This window comes from Sycon ciliatum, chromosome 6 (assembly GCF_964019385.1).
Source record: "Sycon ciliatum chromosome 6, ocSycCili1.1, whole genome shotgun sequence".
Classification (NCBI taxonomy): domain Eukaryota; kingdom Metazoa; phylum Porifera; class Calcarea; order Leucosolenida; family Sycettidae; genus Sycon; species Sycon ciliatum.
This window is the reverse complement of record NC_088648.1, coordinates 6,491,533-6,511,532: the sequence shown is the minus strand read 5'-3', so window position 1 is coordinate 6,511,532 and position 20,000 is coordinate 6,491,533. Positions and strand designations below refer to the sequence as shown.

General features: G+C 46.3%; 2 protein-coding genes across 2 annotated transcripts in view; one reads left to right on the top strand and one right to left on the bottom strand.

Moving 5' to 3' along the window:
* Window positions 1-20,000, top strand: part of LOC135819253 (ankyrin repeat, PH and SEC7 domain containing protein secG-like) — a 48,149-nt gene that overhangs the window by 642 nt on the left and 27,507 nt on the right. Inside the window, exon 2 of the mRNA XM_065332428.1 lies at window positions 1,640-1,741. Within this exon, the coding sequence (XP_065188500.1) occupies window positions 1,640-1,741 (102 nt within the window). The remainder of the gene's footprint in view (window positions 1-1,639; window positions 1,742-20,000) is intronic.
* On the bottom strand, window positions 10,451-11,950 carry LOC135819005 (uncharacterized). The gene has a single exon (XM_065332158.1). The coding sequence runs from the start codon at window positions 11,948-11,950 to the stop codon at window positions 10,451-10,453; it is 1,500 nt and encodes a 499-aa protein (XP_065188230.1).

Here is a 20,000-nt window from a genome sequence, read left to right as displayed (position 1 = left end):
GTGTGTGTGTGTGTGTGTGTGTGTGTGTGCGTGTGTGTGTGTGTGTGTGTGTGTGTGTCTGTGTCTGTGTCTGTGTGTACATCGTGGTGCAGTGGTATGTGCAATCGATATCCAATCAAGAGGTTGCGGGTTCAACTCCCGACGATTATGGTCGCACACGTCTTTCTTCTCTTTCTCGGACTCTTCCTGACTTTTCTTTCATTCTCCTGGGTGGTTACCAACAGCCAGTGTATACCGGAGTATGTCGTGTGGTGTGTGTGTGTAGAAAAAAAGAAAAGAGAAAAAAGAAATGGAAAAAATGAAAAATAGGGATTCACTGGCCAGAAAAAGTCACTTCAAACAGCTGTGTGGTGGATACCAGGCTAAAAATAGTGGCGGTCAATTCATCAACCTTGCAAGCTGTTGAATGGTGTAATCCCAGCACAAGTTGCTATGTCTAACATAGCTGTTCGCTATCATTGCTTCCGCGATGGGCATGTCTGAGGTCTGAGGTGTGTGTACGGGAATGTGTCCTGCCTGGAGGACACATTTATGAATAATGATGTGAAGCAGATACACAACAGGAAAGGCGTGTGTGTATGTGTGTGTGTGTGTGTGTGTGTGTGTGTGTGTGTGTGTGTGTGTGTGTGTGTGTGTGTGTGTGTGTGTGTGTGTGTGTGTGTGTGTGTACGGGAATGTGTCCTCCCTGGAGAAGAGGAGTATAAATAATGATGTGAAGCAGATACACGACAGGACAGGCGTGTTTATGTGTGTGGTGGGTGTGTGAGTGTTGTGGAAGGGGGAGGGGAAGGAGGAGGGGTGCATGTTATTGAGGGCGGGGGCTTATGTGTATGTATGTTCGGGGGGGGGGGGGTATGTGTGTGTGTGTCTGGCGTGTTTGTGCGTGTGTGCATGTGTACATGTACATGTGTTGTTGTGTGTGGCAGCTAATTACAGCGAGATTACTGATGGATCTATAGACATCAGACACCGTGGCTTGTAGTTTTAGAGTTGCACCTGTCGTGAGTGTCGGTTTCAAAGTCTTTGTTGACAATATACATACATATCTACCAGTGGACTACTTTTGGACTTTTTGTTTGTGTGTAATCAATGGCACCACTGAATCCTTTATCTGACCCACTCTGATCTAGCAGTCTATACTATGTGGGATCATCTCCAAATCCACCCAGGGTCCAGACATACAAGTTGGTGTTATAGGTTGTCGTTTGATAGCTATTTAATATTGGATCGTCCCTCTCCCCTTCTAGGGAAACCCAAGTGACCAGTTGTTGTCTGTGAGAAAGAACAAGGGTGTGGATGTGAGAAAGAACAAGGGTGTGAATGTGAATGACATCAATATTTGAATATACAATCATGCTTGTGTGTTTTGTGTGTGTGTGCGTGTGCTTGTGTATGCGAGTGTGCGCGTGTGTTTGTGTGGATATATTTCTGGTCATGTGTGGCCATGTGTGTGTGTGTGTGTGTGTGTGTGTGTGTGTGTGTGTGCGCGCGTTTGTTCGTGCGTGTGCGTGCGTGCGTGCGTGTATGCGTGCTTGCGTGCGTGCGTGGGTGTGTGTGTGGGTGTGTGTGTGCGTGCATGAGTGACTGCGTGCATGTGTATGTTGCTTGATTTTGTGTTCATACCATTCCTGCATACCAGGGTCGCTTGCTATTCCAGGCCTGCTATTATGGCTGCCTGGAGTGTGCCTGCATCCTTGCAGACTGTTGCGGAGAAACAGTCATCAACCAGTTGTACCTCCTGGTAGGTCTGTGTGTATGTGTACTTGCATTGCTGACACTGTCCCAGGTACTAAGCACACTGCTCGGTAACTTACACTGACTGGCTTTTAATGTGAATGTGGAGGTGTTTGCATGTGTACAATTTGTGCATGGGATTGTGTCTTTCTTGGAGGTAAGGAGGGGGGGGGGGGGGTGGGTGTAATGTTAGGTAAGGGGGGTGTAATGTTAGGTACGGGGTGTAATGTTAGGTTAAGGGGGGGGGGGCTGTAATGTTTGGTAAGGTGGGGGGGGGGGAGTAGTAAGTAACGAGCGGGTTCTGTGCCAGGGGGCGCCCGGGTCCCAAAAAATGGTGTATTATTGAAAACTGGGGTACTAATAGTACCCCATTTTTGCGGTGAAAATTATTTTTGGCCCGGTTTTTTTGCGGATAAAAATATGTGCCGGGGGTGCCCCTACCTCAAAAAAAGGGGTATTATTGAAAATATGTATTGGGATGTTATGCTCTACCCTAAACAATAAGGTAATATGGTGTCATGATTTGGAATTCCGCATGTATCATTAATTTTGATTTTTAGGGGTGGGTGTTATGTCCTGCCCTACATCATAATATTGCATTCCGATGTCTAAAATATTACTATTTCTAATGTCAATGTTATCTCACTTTTTCCATTTTTATATTAATCAGAACTCATAGTTTTGCAGTATTTTGACTTGTAATTTCAATTTTTCGGATCATTTTCCGGACAAGACGGCCCACAAGGTGAACGTGGTGTGCAAGGTGATCAAGGAGTCGTAGGTCCCGTGGGTCCCCAAGGAACCATCGGTGCAACCGGTCCTCCAGGAAACAGAGGTCCTGTGGGCCCCCAAGGAATCGTCGGCCCCATAGGTCCTCCAGGAACCAGAGGCCCCATGGGTCCGCAATCAAATCAGAACCTATCCGATCCGTTTCATCTACTACCTCACATTCGGAGAAACGCCTACCTCTACATATACTCTCATCCTAGCAGATTTGAATCCGTCACCAGGGTTTTTCTCTTTTGCAGTATTTTGACTTGTAATTTCAATTTTTCGGATCATTTTCCGGTATTTCTAACAAGTAGCTCGTGTTCACAAACATGGGAGAGTCAGATGATTGCTGTTCGGTGATGGTACCGCTCAACACTGGGTGTGGATTAAAAAATATGAGTAGGCTGCTCGCCACGGGTGCCAAATGTCGGCACTACATTTTTTTGCGGTGCCTCCATTTGTGTCGCCGGCAAGAGACTCTGGATAGACATCTACTTTACTGTAAGGAACAACCGATGGCACACACACACACACACACACACACACACACACACACACACACACACACACACACACACACACTCACACACACACACACACACAGAGGCACACACACATTCATGATCGTTGATGAATAGCTTTTCATGAACACCATCAGCTTGTACATAGCACTCAATCATTTATTTTTTATTTTTCAATATGAATGACATTGTGAATCATGATCTAAGACTGTTCACATCCTTCTTTGTGAGCCAGGTATTGAACTTATTATCTGTGTAGCCTTTCCATTGCACAAGACGTTAATCCTTGTTGTATTTCAACACCTTATCGAATCTTAAACCGGTCTCTCTGGCGTGTTGCAGTTCTGCTTCGTAAAACGATCCGATGATGTGTTCTCCCATCAGATCACGAATCCTGTAGGTGTGTGGTGATGTTGATAGGATTTCATCCACCTCGAATACTTCCTCCGTCCAGTTCGCAGTGTAGCCCTTCTCGAAATGACGCTTAGATACGGTTAGGCGCACCTCGTCACCCACTTTGAACTTGGGTTTTGACTGCAGGGGGTCTTGTTGATCTGCATCTTTTGGTATTCTACCGTTCGATGCTTCGTGAGGTGTCATCCCAATGCTTCTATGCTTTGACTGGTTGTAGCGGTCTAGTAGATGAGGTAGGATATTGAGGTACGTGTTCGTGGATTTCTCTGTAAAGTGACGCCACATTCTTGCCTTCAACGTTCTATTGAAGCGCTCGACCACCACCGCTTTACCCTCGTTATGGATGCTGTACATGATGACGTTGTGTTGTGATAACCATCGTTTCATGGGGGCATTGTAGAATTCCTTACCTTCATCTACCCAGAGTTTTAGCGGTGTCCTTCCGGATGTAATGACGATCTCATCGAACGCATCTCTCACGGCGGTACCCGTCTTCGATTTCAAAGGCATTGCCCAGGCATAGCGGCTGTATAAGTCGATGACTGTTAGCAGGAATTTGATGTTCTTATTGCTTCGGGCAAACCGTTGCATATCCACGAGATCTGCACTCCATATATGGTCAATTGCTCTGCTCTTCACCTTGCGTCTTTTGAAATGCACTCGTCTGGGCTTGTGCAATTCGTTAGCCAGTTTCGTATGGAACTGTGCGGGTTCTGTCTTCTTCTTCCATCTTCCATCATGAATTGCCTTTTGCACTTTGTTGTCCCAAAAGGCTCCAGCACCTTCCAGGGCACCTGAACCGAGAACCAGTTTATCATTTTCCAGCTTTTCGTCATCATCAAAGACTCTTCGGAAAATTCGAAGTGCTTCATCCAGACCATATTTGGAAAATAGCTTTCCCATCAATATGGCATACCATCCACATACTGCTGTGCTTCTGTCTTGAACGGCTTGGGTGTTGGTGATGATCTTACAGTCTGCGTAGGCTTCTTTAAAGAAATCGCACAGTGCAGGTTCAGTGTAATCTTGCTCCATAGTGTATAGACTGCGTCCGAAACTGTCGAAAACCAGGATCACGTTTTGCTCGCGACACACGGTCAACCAATGATGTCCGCCTTCCGTTGCATCGTACACCGGTAGAACGTTGTCGGTGTTGACGATACAAAAGTCTCCATTATTCAAGGGTGGCAAGAGGTCGTAACTCGTACAGCCCACGAACCCTCCGACACCATTCAATCTTCCTTTGATATCGGCACTGCTGAGAGGATAGTCCATTCTTGATCATAGCCTGAAAATATTTGGCACGTGATCACATGGAGCGTCCGCTCAGGATATCCTTGATGATACGAGTGATCCTGCTTTAGTCCTTCAGCACCTGTTGAATGAATGATGCATCGTCCACCATCACCTTTTGTGCTCTGATCATGAAATGCTCGGGATGGATCAATTTTGCTTCTGTTGTTCTACCATACGTAGAAGTCATATCGTTGAGATCTTGAAACTTGAGCTGTGATCCCGGTATAGCTAGCACAAGGGTGGTTAGTTCCTGAATCTTTCGTTCTGATCGAAGGAACCCATCGACGTGTTTGTCGATTCCCATGGCACCTGCTATGGCTGCAAACAGGTACCTGGACATGTAGATGCGATTCGTCTCGTTCACCAGAGTAGTGTAGTCGTTCATCGTCTGCGTCTTCAGGGCATCCGCAGCCGCTTCCACCCGACTCCTGAACCTCAGTCGATCTTCATCGTAGAGTTGCAGCAGTTGTGATCGGCTTGTGAAATAGTTGCTCTTCAAAAAGGTTACCGGTATATTTGTATGCCGGAGGAAACTGTCCAGGATTTGCAGGATCCATCGGTCAAATTCATGATCTTGTAGTAGATTGAAAGGCACCGATGTTAAAGGTGCCTTTCTCTTCTTCCTGACATCTGCTTGATCGGTAGTGGAATCATAGTTGAGTATGTTGGATGCAATCACATTTCTCACAGACGCGTAACTGATGTGATCGGGATTGTTTTTGAAGTGGGTGTCATATAGACGCTTTACTCGCGGATCGGCTTGCAGTTCCAACAGGGTGGAGGTGCTCAAACTGTGATCTGGTACTTGGGAAAGAACTTTCTTAACGCTTTTCAAGTAGGTATTGTAGTTATTACCTCCTTTTTGCCGCATGAGTGGTGGTATACCGAGAACTTCCCACGAATTTGCTCTCTTCTTAATGATGTGTTGAGGATGTTTCGTCATAAACTGCAAGGTTTGCAACCTTTTACGCTTGGGTATCGAGAAGGACCCCTTTCTGGGTCCAACTCTTTGTATACTACTCGGTAGCCCATTTGAGAATTTCACCGTAAGATGCTCCATTCTTATTCATGATTGGGATTTTTTTTTTAATGTTTCGGCTAACTTTTCGGCTAACTTTTCGGCTAACTTTTCGGCTAACTTTTCGGCTACCTTTTCGGCTAACTTTTCGGCTAACTTTTCGGCTAACTCTTCGACTAATATCGTACACACACACATCAACGAGGGGTTTATTCAAAAGTCACCTTTAATGCAGTGTCTTCGCAATACGTGTAGTACTGATTAGAAGAGCAATCAATGGTTAGGATAGGCCTGCGGCACGCCGACAATAACTTCTCGTACAATCTAAAGATAATGGATGACTTCGTGCACATACCACCAAACAGAGTATTGAGATAACGTTTTTAATATATTGCTTTTATCGGTGAAGCGAAACAGATACATAAAGTTTGCATTGATCTTCATGTCCTTAATGTTATCAAAGCTCTGAGAGAGAAAGAACACGTTCAACTTATGATGATGGCTGTACATGGTGAAGAACTTGTAGAGACACTCTCTTTGACTACCGTGCTTCAAACCCATCACTCTGATGTCATCAATGATCACATACGTATTAGGCTGGAGATCCATGTCTTCGATGCACTCGGGCATGGTGCTGTAATGCTTAAAGGATTTGAGGCTTGGGAGACGATACTGATCGGCCGGCGTGTTGGAGATGACCACCATACGCTCAGGTTGCACGCGTTTCAGGAGTTTGATGAGAAAGTAGGATTTACCCATGTTGCTCTGTCCCAGAAACAATACGTTTTGTCCCCAGGATTTCAGGGCAGGAATGATTTCAGTGAACCAATCCTTAGACTCGAATTGAAGACCAGGAACGTGCAGCTTGTGTCGAGCAGTGGCCGTGGTTGGAACATCATCGTTCCTTACAGTACTAGCCTTTTTCTTCCTCTCGGTTTCCTGTCCAAGGAGCGAGATGAAGTCCATGATCAGATGTTGTAGGATGGACCGATGTGAGCGGAACTCAGAGAAGACGGTCCTGCACTGTTAATGTTCTGTCGAATTTTTTGTGCAAATGGAGTTTCAGGACGGGTCAATGATCTCCGTGGTGCAGACAGCAATGATGAAGCTTCGTTCAGGGTACGATGTCCTAATTGCTTGAACAAGGTCCTTCCTTGTTTCTTTATTCCTCGTGCACTGCGGCCTTTGGAGCGAACTTGACGAGCTGGCTTCTTGGTTTTTCGAGATGCTCGTTGACGAATCTTCTTCGGTGCATGCCGACGACGACGACTTTTAGTGCGCTTCATGGCACCTGCTGAGCTTCCCTTCCTTACTCCTCTGCCGAATATTTTATCCATTACGTTGTCACCCAGTGATGCCATGGTACCCATGGCCAAGGGAGCAGCCAGATTCGTCAGGAGTGGTATGGCCTTGGCGGCTAATCCTGGTGGAATGGCTAGACCACCTCGGTGCATGGCAGGGTTGTAAGCCGTTTTCATTTGTGCTTCCACAATGTCTCCGGACTCTCCTCTCCCCAAAAGCATGGGAAGAAGTGTCATTCCTGCCATGGCAGCCAAGGGTCCAAGTCCACCGCGTTGCATGTCATCTTGTTTTGTCATGGGTTCCGCCATCTGTTTGTCCATCTCCTCGGGTCCAGCACCGATTAGGTTTTTCCAGAAGAATCCACCGTGTTGTCGACTCGATGTTTTCAAATCACCACCGTAGACACGATGTCTGGTCTCCAGGTCACCACCTTCCATGACTCTTTTACTACTAGATCGGAATTAATTTATACAACTTCGGCTTTGATACCTTCATCTTTGCTCATGGTGTACAAGTACTTGTCCATGCAGAGAAGGTTGACTTTGATCGAGGCACCATTTTCGCTAGGTCTCCTCACGGGGGCGTTTGTCACGTCGCTAAATTGATAGTCGATGGACAGATTTCCTCTCGATCTTGGATTGTCTGTGGTCCGATCCAGATTCAAGTTGATAGGCACCATAAAGTAGTGATTGCAGTAATCTGCAGCAGTGATGGGGATTTGCGTTCCATACGTCTTGCCGAAAAAGTCTTGAACCAGATTGTAGCCACGCAGGTAGGAGGATTTGTTGTAATCGTAGAAGTATTGTCCTTCCGTGTTACGACTCACATCCCACTGGAACTTGAGCGGGTTGTCAAAGAGCGTCTCGTCGTTGACAGTGACAGGAAGTTGACTGAGATTTGCATGAATCATGGCCAGTCTGTTCGAAGAATGCGATGCTTGACCTCCAGCCACTGTTGGTTGTGTACCATGAGTCAAATCCGTGAAGAACAGGATCATCCTGCGTGGAATGTCCGCATTGTGAAGCAGTTCCAGTGTACCAGCATCATCTGAAATGCTCTTTTGTATGAGACGAGGGCACCACGTGTGGAAATAGAGTTGCTTGGGTAGGCGCACACGATCGGTAAGACTGGGTTCCATTCGATAGGTAGTGTACACAAAGTCCAGTTGGAGTAGATCGATGTCAATATCACCGACACTCAGAGCACTGTTGGCACCACCACCTTGATCGCTAAGCATGATGTATCTGGAAAGCTCGGATTGTGGCAGATCAAAGCGAAGCTTCACCTGTGTACCCGGGGGTAACCAAGCATCGTCCTGATTGAAAAATGGTAGGAAGGGTCTCAGCTTGTACTGAAACCGTCCAACAGCTGCACGAAGTGCATTTTCCTGTACCGTGTTGGAGAAGCCTTCGTTGGTGACAAGCTCGACGGTGGGTGCACGCTTGGGTGTGAAATTAGCGGCGAAATCCGGTGCTCGTGCTGCATCAGCGTGTACAGCGTTTGTTTCGAAGGCATAGCCATGCTTACGCTTCACACCAAGTTGATAGGGCGATAAATCCACACCTCTCAATGCTCTTTGCGGATCCAGTTTCTGTAGACCGTAGAGATCCGAGTCAACGTACTGAAGGCGCTCGCTGCTGCTTTCCATTAGACTGAGGATATGCTGAACCATTTGCATGTCGGCAACTTTACTCGATTGCGTGACCTCGGTTCCATTGATCTCCACTCGAATGTTCTTGAACCATGAAAAAGCTGGTGACGTGGTGCACACCCATTGCGTGTAGTCTCCAGGTTGATTATCGAGATTGTTTTTGACACTATAGCGCATTTTCACGATGAAATAGCTCTCCCCCAGAGCAATGAAATTCGGTGACGAGATGTCCAGCTCATTGTTCAGGGATGGTGGTGATCGATCTGCTGAGGAAAAGAGTCGTACTCCGCGTCTACCCTCAAGCAACGAGAGTTTCTTCTCCGTCCTGTCGAGGATGTTCTTCTGAACGATCTTCGTGTTGGTCAGGAGTCCCGTGAAGGACTCCGGAGCTTGTGGTGAGTATATCTCCTGTGCCATTCTTGCGAGTCACATTATAATAGGGGCGAATTTTTTTCAACGATCCAATATCCAGTGTCTTGCGAAAGTCGTTAATCATCGCTATCAATCGTTGATGCTCCTCGTTAGTGAGCTTCCCATCTTCCAGAGTGATGCCCAATTCCAACATGAACGCGTCTTCTGCTCTCTCCATCTGCTGCAGTTGTTCGATACACGTGATAAGTTGACGTTTGGTGTCGAGAACGTGTTTGCCTATGCATGCCATGATTACGCCGATAATCATGCTACTGATGGCGATGATTCGAATGCGATGTTCTCCAGATACGGCACCACTCCCTTGAAGAATGTTGAGAATGGTTTGACTGAGTATGAGAAAGGACAAGATTGCAGTGTTGTAAATCACGTACTTCTCCAGGCAACGCACTTTTTTGCTCTCCAATTCCTTTCGTTTTGCTATATCCTCCACCATGTCTCGCACGTGACGGACACGAACATCTGGAAGATCCATCTAAGTCGTGTTGGTGATCCGAAGATCAAGGTAGACGGGATATCCCGAAGTGATGTGTTCACCGGTGTTGAATTTCAACCAAAACGAAATGCTAGTCACGTTTTCGTGTGGAAGCAGCATTCGCTTGCCTTCTTTTCCAAACACGTAGTTATTCAAACCGTTGAGGGTTTGAATGAGAAAGGTCTTCAACACCCTCGAATCAGTGTTGTCTTCGTACTCCACAGCAGGTCCGATTAAGTCGGTGTAGAGCAGGACAAATCGTCTGTCTTTTGTCAGATCCACAGCGAACGGGAAAGTGTGAGATCCCTCGATCGTGTATGGCTTGAGAATAGTGCCCACACCCAGCACCAATCCGGGTGAGTCCTTCTTCAACAAGCACCGTTTCTTCCTGGGTATTGAGACACTTATGCGGCTGGTGTGACGAGAGTAGGAAAACATAATGTCTCCGTGTCCCGATCGTTTCAGAGTGGTATTGATTATAGACACCAAATCGTCTACATCGCTGTATGTTCCCGTCTTGATGGACAGTCTATCCTCTTCTTCTTCACCATGTACCACATAGAGTTTGTTCGTTGCCTCGTCTATGTTCTCAAAGTGTACTTCAAACTGAGCCGATTCAACATGCAGGACTTTATCGCGCGTATCGAGGTCCTTCACATTTAGAGTAAAGTTCGGTTTGTGCAATCCCCTGCTCACCCCCGATGTGTTGTTCGCCACTGTCAGTATCACAGACATTCTGATGCTGTGATGGTAATCACTATAGATAGGTTTTATTTTTCATTTTCATCACAAGAATGCAGAGTAGCATGTGTGCTATATATGTGTGCTATATATGTGTGCTATATATTGTAGTGTGTCATGAGTTCTGTGTGGATGCGCTGGATTGTATGAGAAGATAAACTCTCTGCAAAGTGCAAATGACAGAACAACTTTGATGAAGTGCCGTTGAAGAATTGAGTACCACCGATGCTATAATTGCAATCTTCGATTCCATTGGTCCTGGAAAATGGGACAGTTTCCAAGTTGGAATGTATCAAAAAGGAGTTTACGTGTAGAGTGAATAGGCCTTCTGAATTCCGAGCGTAACTTATGACACACTTTGTACCCAAGAGATCCGTCATGCTCGACACAGGCTTATCCAAAGCCGCCGATAATTGGCTGACTAAAGACGAAACGGGTATGTTGAATGATGAATGGCCGGAACCCGTGAAGTAGTTGCCACTTATGTGGGTGGCAGTGAACAACACGTACAAACTATCCAAGCTGAAATTTCCGACAGTATCGATGTCGAATGCCTTCAATGCCATGTTTCTAGGGCCAGGTGCGTCCACTTGAATTACTTGGAACATTGCAAAAGACATGTTGTCGTGAAACAGATTGACGAATCGTTCTCTAATGGAAACTTGGCTGGGTTGTGTAATGTTGAGGTAGAAGTGATCGTCTCGGAACATGTCGATGTTGTTCACGTTGATTCTCTTGTCCTTCATGTCAACGAGATTTATCCCTCTGTATCTGTTTCTGCTCACCCTGGTGACGGATTCAAATCTGCTAGGATGAGAGTATATGTAGAGGTAGGCGTTTCTCCGAATGTGAGGTAGTAGATGAAACGGATCGGATAGGTTCTGATTTGATTGCGGACCCATGGGGCCTCTGGTTCCTGGAGGACCTATGGGGCCGACGATTCCTTGGGGGCCCACAGGACCTCTGTTTCCTGGAGGACCGGTTGCACCGATGGTTCCTTGGGGACCCACGGGACCTACGGCTCCTTGATCACCTTGCACACCACGTTCACCTTGTGGGCCGTCTTGTCCATCTTCTCCTCTAGGCCCAATCTCGCCTTCAGGACCGTCTAATCCACGTTCTCCACGTGGTCCAACGTCACCTCTGGGACCACCTGGACCAGGTATTCCTTGATCACCTTTTTGACCACGTTCACCACCTTGCCCATCAGCTCCTCTAGGTCCAGTCTCGCCTTCAGGACCGATCAATCCACGTTCTCCACGTGGACCATCTTCACCTCTTGATCCATGAAGCTGACCGAAAGCCATCCATTTCGAGCTGAATTTCTTGTACACGATCAGCGTGGTTGCATCGAGGTAGAAGTCACCATTTCTCCCTATAGAGTTCAGCGGTATGTCACCTCCACTAAGCCATCCCAATCCCCGATCACCACGAGGACCTTTCATCTTGCGCACAGCGTCGATGTTGTGTTGCAATCTCGACGAGGATTGACGGATTTCATTCTTGACCCAACCGGCAGGGACAGCACATGTCAAAGAACTATCATCGTACGCCAAATTACAGATGGAATGCTCGTTCATGTCGAGGTTAGCATCCATGGACACGGATCCGTCTGTTTTAACGTGCAGCTCATCAGCTGCTATGGCTTGATCTGTGTAGCGCGTAGATCTGTTTTCCACATCTTCCACTTTGCTCTCATCGGCTTTCTCCTCCTTCAGTTTCTCCACATCATGAACCAAGGTGTTTTCGGTGTCATCGTTCCCCACAACCGATTGCATCTCGATAATGTCATTCCGCATGCTTTGCATGTGTTTGAGGGAGGCCTCGTCACCATCACTCCTATGGAAATGCGTAGCCCAGTACGCCATCTTCACACACACACACACACACACACACACACACACACACACACACACACACACACACACACACACACACACACACACACACACACACACACACACACACACACTGTACTAATTATGATAGGAAATATTTTCTTTCTCAAATAAATCTTTATGATGCTCATAAGAACAGGTAAACAACAGGTAATGCACAGCAAACAAGAGCCACAGTCATCGTGTTGATGAGTCGACCGTTCATCCTCCTCCTCGATTGTTCATGAATGTGTTTCATGAGGAAATCTCGTGCTAACATCACCTTCGCACGACCGCCTTTCCGTGCCAGCATGTCCAACAGAGTGACTGAATATGCCAAGGTCATCTCCAGGGCAACGATGTCGTTTGACGCATGACTCCATAGACCTTCCATGATGCCGCATATGCAACTTTCAAGTCGTTCAGCTTGTTCACGATCACCATCGCCAACAGTAAAGCTCGCAGCATACCTGAGAATGTCAGGTCTCTTCATAGCGACATGTTTAGCAGATGTCCACGCGTGAAATAATGTCGAATCACGAACGAACAAATGTTCAATGGCAAAGGCATGACGAGTCTCCGAGCATTCACCTTCATCCTTTGCGTATGTTGCAAGAACATGGTCAGCAACTCGTACTAGCAGATGACACACCTGACATTCGTGAGTCTTGTGATCAGCCAATCCGTTAAGACTCTTTGCAACGTGAAACCATCTCTCGGAAAGGGAATTCATTTCCTAGAATGCGAAGACACGAGGCAACTGATCAGTACTGTATCAGGTGAAGGAATGACTCGACTGCATGCCAAGCATGCATATTTATACAAGTCAGAATGGGGTGGATTGAAAATGCAAAGTTGTCAACCAATCACCATCAAGCCCGCCAAAAACAGATGATGGAACCTTGACATGATTGATCTTGTCATGAATGACGCATTTCTTGATGGTGTTCACATGAGATCACCCTGGCTCATCTTTCCCAATTCCATTCTTTTCACATCCTGCAACCCATTCTCCACTAGTAGCAGTGGGGATACTAGAGTCCGAAGAGGCAAGGCAGCACTCTTCCGTGGACGTACTACTCGACACAACACCACCCATACTTGTTCTTTAGAAGTTTTTTTTTTTTTTTTTTTTTTAGTATCATGAGGTATTGCCGTAGAAAGTAGTATAGTATAGGATAGAATAAGAATGAATGATCAGCTGTGTGATAAAGAAGGCAGTTCATTAAAGACTTATTGGAAGGTCTCTACCAGCTGATCGTCTTGTTGAACGACGACACTGCATAATGATGTAAAGCTCTCAGTCAGCTGTTTCAGTTCCGTGATAGAAAGTGTCATGTGTGCGTCCAGAGCACGATGAAAACATTTGGGTTCCACGTTGATGCAGATGATTGGAGCAACAGCAAGACGTACCTTCATCACTTGCTCGTCAGTGTCGAGGGAGACTGCCCCGGGGTAGATGAATACATCTTGTTCCACATCTAGTTCAAACGAGCTGGTCGGGACTAGCTTGTTTTCACCGTTGATGTACACCCGACATTGACCGTCGGACGAACGTGATGTGTAGAAGTTGGTCTTGATCTTCTCCACACGTCCACTTCGGAGAGTGTCACGGAGCGATGGACAAGTCTTGATCAAGTTCGCAATGATGAACTCAGTGGACTCGTTCAGTTCGATGTAAACTTGTCCTTGAGCGTCTTTGCGAGCCGTTGCCGTACTACCACAGGCTGGCAGAGCTCCCGAAGGGAAGTACATCTGATATCCAGGTTTGTAGAAGGATTTACCCGATAACTTGTAGGACAGCTGCATGTCCTCCTGAAACCCATCCACCACAATCTCTTTGTGGAGCTTGGTAGGAGCAGGTGATGCATAGCGACGCTTAGCCGGTACTGGCTTCGAAGAGAGCACAACTCGAGGAGGGTCAGCAGGAAGAGCGGAATTCTTCTTCATCCTTCGCTCGTATAGGGAAGCCATCTTCTAGGAATTGAATTCAGGACAACTCGTCAGCACTGTACTCGATGAATGAATGACTCAACTGCAGGACAATCATTCGTATTTATTCGAGTCAGAGAGGGAGGTGGATTGAAATGATAAGATATGTGTCAACCAATTAAGCCCGCCAAAAACATTTGACCAATCAGCATCAAGCCCGCCAAAAACATTTCACCAATCAGCATTAAGCCCGCCAAAAACATTTGACCAATCAGCATCGTGCCCGCCAAAATCATAACTCATCATACAGATTCCTTACATGAGACCGCCACCTTAGCGAATTGATACAGTATGGAAAGAAGATCGCAGTCAAACGTGTGCATGTTCTGGATCACGTGATCAAGTGAATAGGTTTCCCAGCAATAAGCATCAATCAATGATGTCATAAGAGATATATCAGATGGAGATAAAAGCAGCAAATTCGAACGCAACGTAGACAATTGCAATGAAGACACCATCCTAGTCGACTCCATGAGATGCAGTACGTATAGGAGTGGGAAATGCTGAGGAAGAGGTTTCATGATTCGACTGAACCTCAACCAGGATACATTGCTATGAGGTAAGTAGGAATGCAGTTTACGTAATGCATCCACATTCGTATCGTATACTATACAGGATAATGCTATAGCATAATTAATACTCTTGTACAAACAGGACTTCTTCATCGCACGTATCTGCTCTCGAAGAGGGTGTACACGAAGCTGATCGGATAAGAGTTCAGTTTTTGAAAGAAAATGTAAAAGATGACGATCCACACCACATAACCGCTCATGCGCAGCGTAAGGCTTCTTCATCAAACTACATCTCTGATGTACATCAACTTCAGGTAAGTAAACCACATCCATGACAAGTCCACAAGAAGAACATACGTATCTTTCTTCGTGAACAACATGATCAAGATGATGACACTGCTTTTCCTTCCCTTCTTCTTCTTCTTGCTCTCCTTCTTGTTCTTCTTCTTCTTCTTCACGAAGTCTCTTTTCATGTACATAGGCACGTAAGATCTCAAATTCAAAATCCATCTTCACCCCACATCATCATCTCCATAATGAAACATTATCCAACAATATATCTACTTTTATACCCACTCCTATCCGGGGATAATAGCAAAATACTCCTGAAAAAAATAAATAGAAAATGAACAGAATAATGATGAAGACGATAAGTGTGCCTTATTTAACCCTAAAGGTCAAAGGTCAAACCCTGGGGGAGTCCCGGGGCCAGACCAAGCGCGCCCAACACAGTCTGCCTTATTTGACACAAAGGTCAAAGGTGACATCAAGGACAAATTAACTTTCAGAGTGTTCAGCTGTCTAGCGGACAGAGGACCCTTGATGTGTTCCATGAGATGTAGAAGAAACATCAGTGGAAAACATGATGGAAGAGGTTGTGTAATGCGGCTGCTTCTCAACCATGATACATTACTGCGCGGTAAAGAAGAACGCAGTGTGCGCACTGCATCATGATCCTCAAGAAGTTTACACGATAATGCTATTGCATATTTCATGCTTTTATAGCTACTGGCCTTCTTCATTGCTTGCAGTGCCTCTTGAACAGGGTGAAACTGTGCATGCGGTAAAGTGAAGTCGATCTTGTTGAGAAAATGTACAAGATGACGATTCACACCTTGAATGCGATCGGAATCCGTGTAGGTCTTTATGCTAGTACAACGCTCTCTCCACTTTTGAAATTACAAGTCAAAATACTGCAAAAGAGAAAAACCCTGGTGACGGATTCAAATCTGCTAGGATGAGAGTATATGTAGAGGTAGGCGTTTCTCCGAATGTGAGGTAGTAGATGAAACGGATCGGATAGGTTCTGATTTGATTGCGGACCCATGGGGCCTCTGGTTCCTGGAGGACCTATGGGGCCGACGATTCCTTGGGGGCCCACAGGACCTCTGTTTCCTGGAGGACCGGTTGCACCGATGGTTCCTTGGGGACCCACGGGACCTACGGCTCCTTGATCACCTTGCACACCACGTTCACCTTGTGGGCCGTCTTGTCCGGAAAATGATCCGAAAAATTGAAATTACAAGTCAAAATACTGCAAAACTACGAGTTCTGATTAATATAAAATTGGAAAAAGTGAGATAACATTGACATTAGAAATAGTAATATTTTAGACATCGGAATGCAATATTATGATGTAGGGCAGGACATAACACCCACCCCTAAAAATCAAAATTTATGATACATGCGGAATTCCAAATCATGACACCATATTACCTTATTGTTTAGGGTAGAGCATAACATCCCAATACATATTTTCAATAATACCCCTTTTTTGAGTTAGGGGCACCCCCCGGCACATATTTTTATCCGCAAAAAAACCGGGCCAAAAATAATTTTCACCGCAAAAATGGGGTACTATTAGTACCCCATTTTTCAATAATACCCCTTTTTGGGACCTGGGCGCCCCCTGGCACAGAACCCGCTCGTTACTTACTACTGGGGGGGGGGGGGTGTAGTGTTGTTCTATTGCTTTAGTCCAAACAACAACTAAATCGGAGCTCCGGAAAGCTCTGTAATATGCAACAGAATTAAATGGTGCACGTGCATGCGTACAGAGTCGGTGCGTACCGACTGTCATTACACGTGTTGGAAGCGGCATATGTAAATGGTTAGGAGCACAAACGGTGCCGCCTGCATACATGTGTGTGACAGTCCATACATGCACAGTCTGATCTCGCTTACCCGGTCCTCTTTTATCCGCATCCCTCGCCATCCTGAAGAAATTAGCTCGTTACCAATTTAAAGCACATGCCATGCATACATACAGTTCATGTTTTCGATTATCCGGTTCCCTTGCCTATCCGGATATTTTTTGTGGAAAACGGATGTGTGCGGTTAAGTGAGATCTGACTGTATAATTATGTGAACACTACATCCCTCCCAACGCAGAGGGAATGTTTTATCTCTAAAGACTAGTAAAGATAAGATTCGGATATGGCAGAAAGAGCGAACGAACAGTAGGGAGAAAGCATAAACTAGAATGCATAAAGAGAATCAGACAGATAGAGAAAACTAGAGCAGTTCCTCTCCTTTCTCAACAGAAAATGAACTAGGTATGCGTGAGTGTCACAGCAGATCAGGGTGTTGGAGGGGTCACAGTGCTGTGGGCAGACTTGGCAGCGCGGGATGGTTGCTGGCAAGGAACTGGATGGGTGCCAGTGTTGACGTTGGGTGGAAAGGGAGGTGGTGCAGTGGCAGCAGTTTTGGCTGGTAGTTGGTGATTGGCTGGCGAAGTGACGACAATTGGGGGCTTCACGAATGACATGTGGCGAGTTGACATTTGGCCAGTTGTGGCAATGGGGATCGTCGCAGGAGAACTGTTGGTCTGCTCGTCTGTCCAGGGGTTGGGTTCCCACTGTGGTGCTAGCTTGTTGTGCACCTGCTTGTTGTGTCGTAGATTGTGCTGACCAGGGGTAATGCTGGGGGCGTTTGACCGATGGCAGCGTCACACTGTGATTGGCAGAATTGCTGGACAGGACATGCAGCTAGTCATCGGCGGATAATGCCGGCATAATTTTGAGCATAATCACGGCTTTCTGAAAAATAGCATTGCCAAGCATAATTTAGTTGATCCTTCAGCATAAGTGCTGCATAAAACCGCTAGGGCCTCAAAGGTCAAAAGTTCACCGTCCAGAGTCCGTTGTTTGTTACAAGGGCAAGGGAATCCTCCTATAAATAGATCTACACCCGGGACTCGGCAGGGAGTCGTACCATACCACGGTATATCTGGCACGGCTCCGTGAAAGGGCCTGATCTACACTGTAAATGTAACAGATGTCTAATGTTTAGGGCGTCAAAGGTCAAAAGTTCACCTTCCAGAGTTCTATTATTTCTATACATAATTATGCTTGTATTGATGTTGCAGTGCCTACATGTATTTGTATTTTTCTATATTTAACTTTAAGGATTTCCCAAAGCCTTTGAGCCTGTCGAGGGGATCTCCTGCAAGAAGAATGAAATGACAACTTTATGTAGAGGGAGCAGGTAATCGAGGATAGGCTAAGGAAATAGATCGAAGCATACAAAATCTGGTGATTAAGGAGTTGGGATACCGTCAGTGTAATGAATATATCGACGAAAATGCTGATAGAGAGAATGCTTGAATCCCGGGAGGCTGGTTATAGAGGTAAGAGAAGGCGGTAGGCAATTCCATAGCATTGCAGCTTTGTTGGAAAAGAGGGAAGAAAAACGCCTACCGTGATAATTGATGTGAAGTTTGTTTGGTCTTCTTGGACTTGAAGACAATGAAAGGTGAAAATGTCGGATGTGTTCTGGAGATATATGTATAAATTTAAATAGAGTAACAAGAGCTGATCTTGTCTGTGAAAGTGCAAGGACTCTAAGTCACAAAGTGCGTTTAACTGGGATTTCGTTTCGCATCTATCTACATTGACCTTTTTACGTAGCAAATACTTCCTAGCTACTCTGGCTTGTAAAATATTTAAACGCGCCAGCTCAGCTTTGGTGATGGCATAGGACCAGGCCGAGGTGGCATGTTCCAGGGCGTGTCGGACAAAACTTTATATAGAAGTAGCTGTATCCTGGTTTCTTATCCATAGCTGAGACTAGATCTTCCATGCAGTTTTCTCCGGAAGTCCACATTTGATCCCGAGCACACATTCTATACATTTTAATGGCATTATAAACATGAAAGAGCACAGTGTCAAGAAGCATAATTTGAGCATAGTTTAGTGATTTTCAGAGCATATTGCAAGCATACTGAAATGCATAATCCGTCGGATTTTCGAGCATTATCCGCCGACGTCTACAGGCAGCTGTAGGCAAACTGGGTCCTTTGGATTGACTGCTGTGCTAGTATGAGTAGTAGGTGCAGTGTATGGAGCATAAGCTGAAGTGTAGCTGGTGTTCATGTTGTGAGACTGAGAGTACAGTGGGTATGACATCATGTGTACTGAAACTGGGCTACTCTGCGACTGCGTGGGAAAGAAAGCTTTGGCCAAGTTGCCCCACTTACCACACTTGGGGCAGTGCTTTCCACGTGCAGCATCACAGGACCGGTGGCGTTGCTCTGCACAGCGGTAGCAGCGCGATGTGTTGAAATCTCGCGGGCCCGAGTGGCGGCTGGGGCAGGTGGTTGGTTATACCACTGATTCGCAGCTGCAGATAGCGAAGACTGCATTGGTCAACGCAACGGTGCTGAAGCAGTAGCAGTAGGTGGCTCTGTCGTGGAACACTGGCTGATGATGAAGGACATTGACGGAGTCGTTTGTGTGCCGGAACGCCGTCGCCTGCTCCACTGATGATTCTAAGGCTCTGGCTGCTTTGAGTGCTTTGTCAAGGTCGAGAGACCCAGTCTCCAGCAGTTTCCTGCGTAGCGGATCAGACATGCATCTGGTCACAATGTGATTGCAGAGGGCGACTTTCTGCTGGGCATCGTCAGCAAAGCTGCAGGTCTCTGCCGATGGCAGGAAACGAGCATAAAACGTTTCGAATGTTTCGCCAGGCTGCTGGGTGACCTGACGATAATGGAAGTGCGCCATGCTGGGTCTCCGCTTGGACTGGAAATAGTCGACAACGGCAGATATGAGGCCGTCGAGTTCGTTGCCAGTGTTGGCTAACGTAGGGACGAGCTGCTGAATGTCCTTGCCAGCCACATACTGGAAGGTGTTTCTCTGGCGAGTGGCGTCCGAAATGCCGACTGCGGCAAACAAGAGTCGGAACCTCCGCTTCCATGTAGGAAGACAGACAACAGCATCGTAGACGCTTCTGTAGACCTGCAATCGTTCCGGAGGCAGTAGTGGCAG